We start from the raw sequence: 12,132 nt of genomic DNA on the forward strand, positions 1-12,132 counted from the left end.
ATGTTGACTGAGAAGATGTACTACGAGTTACAAAATTTAAGTATCTCGTCTGGGCAGTCTCCAGCGATGGCCAGCCTACAGATGGTGTCAACGCTAGGACGCAGGCAGCCTGGATGAAGTGTCGAGTGACAACAGGAGTCTCCTGAGATGGTCGGATGAATGATCATCTGAAGTCAAATATCTATCAGGCTGTCATCCGCCCCATCGCTCTCTGCAGTACCGCTACCCAAAGAGGCAGAAGGAAGACGGGGGGCCATTGAGAAGAAGATGCTTAGGTGGGCAAGTGGCATCACTCCATTGGAACAAGTTTCGAACGATACTATCAGGCAACATTTTTAGGGCCACACCTCCAACTGCCAGAAAGCCATCTGCAATGGCTTCGACATGTGCTACGGCAGAGGACGACACTGAAGTGGCAAAAGTCATGGGATAGCGATGTGCAAATGTACAGATGTCGGTAGTATCGCTCGCACAAAGTATAAAAGGGCAGTGCGTTGGCGGAGCTGTCATTTGCACGGAGCTGTCCTTTGCACTGAGGTGATTCACGTGAAAAGGTTTCCGACGTGATTATGGCCGTATGACGGCACTTAATATACTGAAAGCGGAATGGCAGTTGAAGCTAGACCCATGGGACATCCCATTTTGGAAACCATCAGAGGTCCACAGTGTTAAGAATGTGCCGAGAATTCAGGCGTTACCTCTCATCACGGGCAACAGAGTGGCCGACGGCCCTCACTTAACGACAAAGAGCAGCGCCATTTGTCTAGAGGTATCCTTATTAACAGACAAGCAACATTGTGTGAAAGAACGGCGGAAATCGATATGGGATGTACGACGAACTTATCCGTTAGGACAATGGGGCGAAATTTGACGTTAAAGGGCTATGACAGCAGACGACCGATGCGAGTTCCTTTGCTATGCCGCTTGCAGCGTCCCTCCTGGGCTCGTGACCGTATCGGTTAGACCCTAGACGACTGCAGAACCGTGGACTGGTAAGATGAATTCCGAAAGCTGATGGTAAGATTCGGGTGTGGCAGAGACCCCACGAAGGAATGGGCCGAGGTTGTCAACAAGACACTATGCAAGTTGGTGGTGACCCCAAAATAGCGTGGGCTGTGTTTACATGGAAAGGACCGGGTTCTCTAGTCCAATTGAACCTATCATTGCCTGGAAATGGCTATGTTCAGATACTTGGAGACCATTTGCAGCCTTTTATAGCCTTCATGTTCCCAAAAAACTATGGACTTTTTATGAATGACATTGTGTCACCGGGCCACAATCGTCCGGTATTGGTTTGAAGAACATTCTGGACAATTTGTGCGAATGATTTAGCTACCCAGATCGCATGACATGGATCCCATCGAACATTATGAGACATAATCGAGACGTCAGTTCGTGCGCTAAATCCTGCCCTGGCAACACTTTGGCAATTATTGACAGTTGTAGAGGCACAATGGCTCGGTACTTTTGCAGGAGGCTTCCAAGGATTTGTCGAGTCAATGCCACGCCGAGTTTCTGCACTATGCTGGAGCCTACACAGTGGAAGTTGTAGAGGAGAGAACTGAGGACTTATCAAGACGGCAATGTTCTGTACAGCCTGAAGGCTGTAAATCTTCATCCAGAGATGGTCCACGATTAAAAAAAATAGAGATAGAAAATCTCCTCAAGGATCCTGCCACCGGGCAGGATTTTACAGGTGCCCAACGTTGTATACAATCATGAACCTTATTTGTGTGTCGTGAATGCAGTTTTGCCGCCGAAGTAAAATAATGTTGTAGGATAACATTAACATCCAACTAAAATAGAGTGAGACAGAAAGGAAACTGATATGCTATTCAGTTTTATGACGTGATGGGGAGAAGTTTTTGACCTTCCTGAAGGACATGCTTGAAGTGATATAGGGGACTGCGGGACGCCAAACTCCAGACCTTGTCCAGATTTTTCCTGGTGCCAGAGTGGCGCACGTACCCGACGGGCAGGTCCTTGAGCAGGGGCACGCCCACGTCGTGGAGGTGGTCCGCAGGGCCCAGGCCGGACAGCATGAGCAGCTGCGCCGTGCCCACCGCCCCCGCTGACAGGATGACTTCGCGGGAGGCGCGCACCACGCCCACCTCGCCGTCCCTCTCGTACTGCACTCCCAGCGCTGTCATCGTCTCCGGGTCTATCAGCACCTGCAGCGACACACCACTACCTAAAGCTCACATTACAGGAATCAAAACCCTCACAAAGTCGTTGTCTAATATTATATATACACTGTTTAGATTTACAATCTGTGAAACAGAAAATCTTCTCTGCAAATCAGACCGCTTCCCCCATCTCCCACCCCCAGGCCCCACTTGTTCTCTCTGTCTCCCTTTCTCTCCCCCTCTCTCTCTCTTACTCTCCATCTCACACACACTCACATAAATGAAATAAATTCGGCTCCAGTCAATGCACCAAAAAAGCGCACACAGATCCCCACCAGGAAGAAACACAACGACGAGCAACTGAACAGCGACAATACCATAGCATCGCTCAATGAGCACGGCAATATAAGCTCTTTTCGAAATTCGTTTTATGTTGGACAACTTGTGATACCAGGTTTTTTTTATTTGATTGATTTATTTCGCTCTCTGACTTCCTCTACAGTTTCACCCTCTACAGCTCCCTCTAATATCATGAAAGTTATTCCATCATTTTGTAACTGGATGTCCTCCTCTAGCATTACTTTTCCTCAACTGTCGATACCAGTATTATTTTTCGAGTTTTGGACAGGTCGGTATTATCTCGGTTGTTTTTCTGAAGACTTTCATATAATTTTATACACAGTATCTTATTTTTCAAGCTAAAATTTATGAAAAGGAATTACTTTTAAAATATTTCAATTTCGATGTTATAATCGATAAGCACTAGTTCTGAATGTAGAGTTAAAATTAATTAATTAGAAACACTTGAAATTAGGAAGTATTGGCACACTTAAAATTTCTATTATTAATTACGCGATCCTGTACTGTTTACTATATTTATTTCTGGATTCATTTATGAAATAATTATATAAATTAATAATGTAACGGAAAGTAGTAGAAATTCATCTGTTAAGAAAAATTGTAATCTCTTTGGAATATGGTAATTTCCGCAGAGTGTGGGAGTCGTAAGAATCTCTGACGTGATCGGACGTGTTTTTGTATTTTTGTGCGAAGAATGTAATTTCGGCCTTGTTAATGTGAAGAATCAAAATACTGTATGATATAGTAAAATGTGAGAAAATTTATTTACGTAGAAAATGCTGCAACAACAATATTCAAATTTATTTACTTCAGACCAATCGTGAGGACCTGATGTGAGATTTAAAGCTTCAAGAATCAGACCACTAGACAAGAAGAACTGAAGCCATCTGAACATCACAACCTAAGTAAACTAGAAAGTTTATTGTAATCTTCGCTCCTCTCAAATCTTCGTAAAAGACTTTGCTTATTAATTACTTGGACCGGACACTGTTTAATGTGGATAATAGATAGGAAGAAAAACAGATGTCCTACCACTCTGTCCTTCTTCTTGTCAGTGTTGCCCATATATTCCTTTGATCTCCGATTCTGTGCAAAACCTTCCCTTCCGTACCTTATCGGACGACCTAATTTTCTTTAACAACCGTCTATAGCACCACATCTCAAATGCTTCGATTCTCTTCTTTTCTGGTTTTCCCATAGGCCTAGTCCATGTTTCGCTACTACACAATGCTACGCTCCAAACGTACATTTTCAGAAATTTCTTGCTCAGATTAAGGCCTATGTCTGATACTAGTAGACTTGTCTTGGCCAGGAATGCCCTATTTGATGTTCTGCTTGCTCCGTCCGTTGTGTGTTATTTTGTTACCTAGGTAGCAGAATCCCTTAACTTCATCTACTTCGTAGCCATCAATCCTAATGTTAAGTTTCTCGCTGTTCTCATATCTGCTACTTCTCATTACTTTCGTCTTTCTTCGATTTACTCTCAATCCATATTCTGTACTTAGTAGACTGTTCATTCCATCTACATCTACATCTACATCTACATCCATACTCCGCAAGCCACCTGACGGTGTGTGGCGGAGGGTATCCTGAGTACCTCTATCGGTTCTCCCTTCTATTCCAGTCTCGTATTGTTCGTAGAAAGAAGGATTGTCGGTATGCTTCTGTGTGGGCTCTAATCTCTCTGATTTTATCCTCATGGTCTCTTCGCGTGATATACGTAGGAGGGAGCAATATACTGCTTGACTCTTCGGTGCCGGCCGCGGTGGTCTCGCGGTTCTAGGCGCTCAGTCCGGAACCGCGCGACTGCTACGGTCGCAGGTTCGAATCCTGCCTCGAGCATGGATGTGTGTGATGTCCTTAGGTTAGTTAGGTTTAAGTAGTTCTAAGTTCTAGGGGACTGATGACCAAAGATGTTAAGTCCCATAGTGCTCAGAGCCATTTGAACCATTTTTGACTCTTCGGTGAAGTTATGTTCTCGAAACTTTAACAAAAGCCCGTACCGAGCTATTGAGCGTCTCTCCTGCAGAGTCTTCCACTGGAGTTTATCTATCGTCTCCGTAACGCTTTCGCGATTACTAAATGATCTTGTAACGAAGCACGCTGCTTTCCCTTGCATCTTCTCTATCTCTTCTATCAACCCCATCTGGTACGGATCCCACACTGCTGAGCAGTATTCAAGCAGTGGGCGAACAAGCGTACTGTAACCTACTTCCTTTGCTTTCGGATTGCATTTCCTTAGGATTCTTCCAATGAATCTCAGTCTGGCATCTGCTTTACCGACGATCAACTTTATATGATCATTCCATTTTAAATCACTCCTAATGCGTACTCCCAGATAATTTATGGAATTAACTGCTTCCAGTTGCTGACCTGCTATTTTGTAGCTAAATGATAAGGGATCTATCTTTCTGTGTATTCGCGGCACATTACACTTGTCTACATTGAGATTCAATTGCCATTCCCTGCACCATGCGTCAATTCGCTACAGATCCTCCTGCATTTCAGTACAATTTTCCATTGTTACAACCTCTCGATACACCACAGAATCATCTGCAAAAAGCCTCAATGAACTTCCGATGTCATCCATAAGGTCATTTATGTATATTGTGAATAGCAACGGTCCTATGACACTCCCCTGCGGCAAACCTGAAATCACTCTTACTTCGGAAGACTTCTCTCCATTGAGAATGACATGCTGCGTTCTGTTATCTAGGAACTCTTCAATACAATCACACAATTGGTCTGATAGACCATATGCTCTTACTTTGTTCATTAAACGACTGTGGAGAACTGTATCGAACGCTTTGCGGAAGTCAAGAAACACGGCAGATACCTGGGAACCCGTGTCTATGGCCCTCTCAGTCTCGTGGACGAATAGCGCGAGCTGGGTTTCACACGACCGTCTTTTTCGAAACCGATGATGATTCCTACAGAGTAGATTTCTAGTCTCCAGAAAAATCATTATACTCGAACATAATACGTGTTCCAAAATTCTATAACTGATCGACGTTAGAGATATAAGTCTATAGTTCTGCACATCTGTTCGACGTCCCTTCTTGAAAACGGGGATGATCTGTGCCCTTTTCCAATCCTTTGGAAAGCTACGCTCTTCTAGAGACCTACCGTACACCGCTGCAAGAAGGGGGGCAAGTTCCTTCGCGTACTCTGTGTAAAATTTGCATATCTTTTAATTCTTCTTCACTTTCACTGGGGATAGCAATGTCACAGCGAGTCTTATCATTGATATCCTTTCACCATGAATTTTAATTCCACTCTTGAACCTTAGACTGAACGGTAAGGGCGGAAGTCTGCATCCCTGTCTAATATCATTTTTAATCCGAACATTTCGTTCATGATCTTCCTCTCTTAGCTCTTGTATATGTTGTATACTACCCATCTCTCCCTACACCTTATCCCTGTTTTCCTCAGAATTTTGCACCATTTGACATTATCGAACGCTTTTTGGGGTCGACAAATCCCATGAACATGTCTTGATTTTTCTTCAGTCCTGCTTCCTTTATCAACCGTAACGTTAGAACTGCCTCTCTTGTGCCTTTACCTTTCCTAAAGCAGAAAAAATCGTTATCTAACAGATCCTCAATTTTCTTTTCCGTTCTTCTGTTTATTATTCTTGTCAGTAACTTGGATGCATGAGCTGTTAATCTGATTGTGGGATAAATCTCACATCTGTCAGCTCTTGCAGTCTTCGGAATGGTGTGGATGATATTTCCCCGAAAGTTGCATGCGATGTCACCAGACTCATACATTTTACACACCAACGTTTTATTGCCACTTCTCACAGCGATTTTAGAAATTCTGGTAGAATGTTATTCATTTCTTCTGCGTTATTTGATCGTAAGTCTTCCAATACTCTTTTAAATTTTGATTCTATTACCGGATCCCTATTTCTTCCCTATCGACTCCTGTTTCTTCTTCAATCTGATCAGACAAGTCTTCACCCTCATAGAGGCCTTTGATGTACTCTTTTCGCTTATCTATTTTCTCCTCTGCATTTAACGGTGGAATTCCCATTGCACAATATTACCATCCTTGCTTTTAATGTCACCGAAATTTGTTCGACCTTTTTATATGTTGAGTCTGTTGTTACGACAGTCATCTCTTTTTCTTGCACCCATTTCACCTTAGCTTCCCTGCACCTAGAACTTATTTAATTCCTAGGCAACTTGTATTTCTGAATGTCTCTGAACATCCTTTGTGCTTTCCATCCATCAGGTGAAGTATTTTTTCTGTTACCTATCGTTTCTTCGCAATTATCTTACTTGTACCTATGTTTTCCTTTCCAACTTTTGTGATTGCCCTTTCTAGAGATGTCTATTCATTTTCAACTTAACTGCCTTTTGAGCTATTCCTTATCGCAGTGGTTCAAATGGTTCAAATGGCTCTGAGCACTATGTGACTTAACAGCTGTGATCAGCAGTCCCCTAGAACTTAGAACTACTTAAACCTAACTAACCTAAGGACATCACACACATCCATGCCCGAGGCAGGATTCGAACCTGCGACCGTAGCAGTCGCGCGGTTCCGGACTGCGCGCCTAGAACCGCGAGACCACCGCGGGCGGCCCTTATCGCAGTGTCTATAGCCTCAGAGAACTTCGAGCTTACTTCGTAATTCTTTAATACTTTTAATTCCAACCCTTTTGCACATTGATTCATCCTGATTAGTTTTTTAAACTTCAACTTACTCTTGATTTCTTTCCTAAATTGTGATCAGAATCTATATCTGCTCCTGGGTACACCTTACAATCCACTCTCTGATTTCGGAATCTCTGCTCGACCATGATGGAATCTAACTGGAATCTTATCGTATCACCCCGCCTTTTCAGGTATACCTCTTTCTCTTGTCATTCTTGAACAGAGTACTCCGTATTACTAGCTGAAATTTATTACAAAACTCAATTAGTCTTTCTCCTCACTCATTCCTAACACCAAGCCCATATTCCCCCATAGCCATTTCTTCTACTCCTTCACCTACACCCACATTCGAATCCCCCATGACTATTAGATTTTCATCTCCCTTTACGTATCGAGTTACTTTGTTAGTATCTCTATATACTTTACCTCTTCATCTTCGGCTTGCCGACGTCGGCATGTATACCTGAACTACTGTTGTCGGTGTTGGTGCGCTGTCGATTCTGATGAGAACAATCCTATCACTGAACTGTTTACAGTAACACACTCCCTGTCCTACTTTCTACTTTCCCATTCATAACATTCCTACTTCTGTTATACCATTATATACTGCTGTTGATGTCCTGTACTCGTCTGACCAAAAATCCTTGTCTTCTTTCCGTTTCAATTCGCTGACCCCCATCATATCTAGACTGTGCCTTTGAATTTCCCTTTTCAGATTTTCTTGCTTTCCTACCACGTTCAAGCTTCTGACATTCCACGCCCCGACTCGTAGAACGTTATCCTTTCGTTGCTTATTCAGTCTTTTTCTCATGGTCACCTCCCTTGACATTCTCTCCCCGCATATCCTAATGAGGGCTGCTCCGGAATGACACTTTTTCAGACACATGCCACATGTCCTGTGGATACACATTATGTGTCTTTAATGCAGTGGTTTCCATTGTCTTTGGATCCTCATTCAGTTGATCATGGCTGATTTTTCTTCCTTTAGGAGTATTTTCCCATCCCAAGGGCAAGAGAGTGCCCTGAACCTCCGTCCGCTCCTCCGCCCTCTTTGACAAGGACGTTGTCAGAATGAGAGTAACTTCTTTTGCTAGAAGTCTTCGCCCGCCAAAGCTGGTGATTTTTATTCAAAAATTAAGCATTATTGTAGCTCGAACTTGGGACCGAGGGCGTTATGTTTATTAATCAAAGATGCTACCAATAGACTACTGGTTCATAACGATAGTAAGGTTTAAAAGGTATATGTATCATCCACACCACGTGTCACTACACCAAGAACTCCATGGCACCAATTTCAACAACCAGCTAGTATTTTGTGAATGAGCACGTCAGCAAATGGAAACGATCCTCACGATTTGACGATGTACTATCTTCCGATGACGCTACATTCACAAACCATAGTAGAGTTAACTGGCATAACATGCCTTATTGAAGTGTAGACAATCCCCGCTGGTTACGGCAAGTTGACTACCAACTTCTTTGGTCAGTTAACGTATGGGGTGGCGTCGTGGTGAACAATCTCATTGGTCCGCATTTTATCGACGTTACGTCAAGTGGACGCAAATATCGAACGTATTTGGAACGGGAACTACCGCTGGACGTTCGACAACATATGTGTTTTCAGCATGATGGTTGCCCAGCGCATTACGCAGCTGAAGCACGGGAGATATTAAGCCGTGTTTACACTGGTCGAGGAATCGACCCGCTAGGTCGCCTGATTTGACGTCGCTGGATTTCTCTCTGTGGGGATATTTAAAAGACAAGGTGTACCAGCAAGTGCCAACAGGCCGTAAGGACATGGTCGACCGCATCAGAAACGCCTGTGCTGACATACCTGCAGATATACTTCTGTCCTGTGTACGCTCATTTGAAAAGCGGATCACTAAGTGTATTAAAGTTTCCGATACTACATTTGAACACTTACTCTAATTGGGAAAGTAGAGTGGCGTTCGTCTAGAGTCACGACCACAGTGGCGCGTCGAGTATTTCCCTGTTCGATATGTCGGAAGAATACAACGTTGCGAATGGCGTTTCCAATTACAAATTACGAGGGTCGTTCAGTAGGTAATACCCCACATTTTTTTCCTCAGAACATATTTATTGTGAAGAGTCAGAATTTGGTTACAATATGTATAAACATGTCTTGTCCATCACGTTCTGTGGCTGTACGCCAACGCTGTGGAAGAGCATGTATTCCCTGCTGGTAAAAGCTCTTGTGCTGTAGGTGTAGCCATGTTTGCAATGCTTGACTGACAGTCTCAGTTATTGCAGACGCACTTCCAATGCTGATCGACAACTGTAGAGCCAATTGTCGAGTTGTGATGCGCAGGTTGACACGAATAATGGGATCTGCACGATTCAGCATGTCTGGAGCAGTTGCTGTGACAGGACGTCCCGAGCGTGGCTGATCATGGAGTTCTATTTGTGCATTTCCTGAGGCCATAACTTTCTTTCCGCGCGGGATTAGCAGAGCGGTCTAAGGCGCTGCAGTAATGGGCTGTGCGGCTGGTCCCGGTGGAGGTTCGAGTCCTCCCTCGGGCATGGGTGTGTGTGTTTGTCCTTAGGATAATTTACGTTAAGTAGTGTGTAACCTTAGGGACTGATGACCTTAGCAGTTAAGTCCCATAAGATTTAACACACATTTGAATATTTTTTATAACTTTCTTTACCCATCGCCCAACTGTGCTCCTATCAACTGCAGCATCGCCATACACTGCACACAAACGCTTATGAATGTTCACCACGGTTTCTTTTTCTGCGCACAATAATTCAATAACAACACGGTGCTTGTGATGTGAGTCGTATGTAGACGCCATTTTGACGCTGTACTACGGCTCTGCCATCCGCCAGAACGGTTCGAAACTTTGCAAATAAAACATCAAATGTGAAGCACCAACAAAGACGTTTGTCTATGTATATTAACGGCTTTTTTTTTAAAAATGTGGGGCATTACTTACTGAGCGGCCCTCGTATGAAATACTGTTCTGTCCCTACCTTGCAGCTTGGAGGTTGGGTCCCACGCGCCATTGAACATTCAAGGGCCATTGAGTAACATGTCGTAAATTACGATTGAATACCCATTTATATTTCTCCGATTTTAGCGCCATCTGTGGTGAAACGAAGAGAATGCCTCAGACAAAATGTATGTAGATTTTTCCGTAGAATCGTAATCTGCAATAAAAAACGAGGAATCCCATCGAAGATTTCAAAGTTTCCTCCACCACCCACTCACGGGATGGAGAGGAGTGTCGAGTGTGGTTTAATGGATGTCCCCTTCCGAGACAAACAGTAAATACCGGCACCCAAGTTGTTGCCAAATGTTGCTTCACTTGTTCGATACAGTTGCGCACTGTCGACCTGCGAACAACGTACCGAATATCGAGCCAGTTTTCCGACTGAATCGAAAATTTCCTAATAAATAGAACACAGCGTGTGATTCTTAGATATTCAGATGAGCTAAGGCTGTCTTCAAGGCAATATACACTCCTGGAAATGGAAAAAAGAACACATTGACACCGGTGTGTCAGACCCACCATACTTGCTCCGGACACTGCAAGAGGGCTCTACAAGCAATGATCACACGCACGACACAGCGGACACACCAGGAACCGCGGTGTTGGCCGTCGAATGGCGCTAGCTGCGCAGCATTTGTGCACCGCCGCCGTCAGTGTCAGCCAGTTTGCCGTGGCATACGGAGCTCCATCGCAGTCTTTAACACTGGTAGCATGCCGCGACAGCGTGGACGTGAACCGTATGTGCAGTTGACGGACTTTGAGCGAGGGCGTATAGTGGGCATGCGGGAGGCCGGGTGGACGTACCGCCGAATTGCTCAACACGTGGGGCGTGAGGTCTCCACAGTACGTCAATGTTGTCGCCAGTGGTCGGCGGAAGGTGCACGTGCCCGTCGACCTGGGACCGGACCGCAGCGACGCACGGATGCACGCCAAGACCGTAGGATCCTACGCAGTGCCGTAGGGGACCGCACCGCCACTTCCCAGCAAATTAGGGACACTGTTGCTCCTGGGGTATCGGCGAGGACCATTCGCAACCGTCTCCATGAAGCTGGGCTACGGTCCCGCACACCGTTAGGCCGTCTTCCGCTCACGCCCCAACATCGTGCAGCCCGCCTCCAGTGGTGTCGCGACAGGCGTGAATGGAGGGACGAATGGAGACGTGTCGTCTTCAGCGATGAGAGTCGCTTCTGCCTTGGTGCCAATGATGGTCGTATGCGTGTTTGGCGCCGTGCAGGTGAGCGCCACAATCAGGACTGCATACGACCGAGGCACACAGGGCCAACACCCGGCATCATGGTGTGGGGAGCGATCTCCTACACTGGCCGTACACCACTGGTGATCGTCGAGGGGACACTGAATAGTGCACGGTACATCCAAACCGTCATCGAACCCATCGTTCTACCATTCCTAGACCGGCAAGGGAACATGCTGTTCCAACAGGACAATGCACGTCCGCATGTATCCCGTGCCACCCAACGTGCTCTAGAAGGTGTAAGTCAACTACCCTGGCCAGCAAGATCTTCGGATCTGTCCCCCATTGAGCATGTTTGGGACTGGATGAAGCGTCGTCTCACGCGGTCTGCACGTCCAGCACGAACGCTGGTCCAACTGAGGCGCCAGGTGGAAATGGCATGGCAAGCCATTCCACAGGACTACATCCAGCATCTCTACGATCGTCTCCATGGGAGAATAGCAGCCTACATTGCTGCGAAAGGTGGATATACACTGTACTAGTGCCGACATTGTGCATGCTCTGTTTGTTGCCTGTGTCTATGTGCCTGTGGTTCTGTCAGTGTGGTCATGTGATGTATCTGACCCCAGGAATGTGTCAATAAAGTTTCCCCTTCCTGGGACAATGAACTCACGGTGTTCTTATTTCAATTTCCAGGAGTGTATATACGAAGTAAGTAATGAAGGAATTATACTGTTAAAGGAAATACACTGTATTTTAATACGACAGTATGCCATCTTAAG

At 45.1% G+C, this 12,132-nt stretch overlaps 1 protein-coding gene across 1 annotated transcript in view; it reads right to left on the reverse strand.

Annotated features, from left to right (window-relative positions):
• The window catches only part of LOC126095495 (glucose dehydrogenase [FAD, quinone]-like), a 183,273-nt gene that overhangs the window by 112,125 nt on the left and 59,016 nt on the right, over positions 1 to 12,132 (reverse strand). Inside the window, exon 4 of the mRNA XM_049910284.1 lies at positions 1,969 to 2,171. Coding sequence (XP_049766241.1) covers positions 1,969 to 2,171 — 203 coding nt within the window. The remainder of the gene's footprint in view (positions 1 to 1,968; positions 2,172 to 12,132) is intronic.

Source organism: Schistocerca cancellata, chromosome 8 (assembly GCF_023864275.1).
Source record: "Schistocerca cancellata isolate TAMUIC-IGC-003103 chromosome 8, iqSchCanc2.1, whole genome shotgun sequence".
Classification (NCBI taxonomy): domain Eukaryota; kingdom Metazoa; phylum Arthropoda; class Insecta; order Orthoptera; family Acrididae; genus Schistocerca; species Schistocerca cancellata.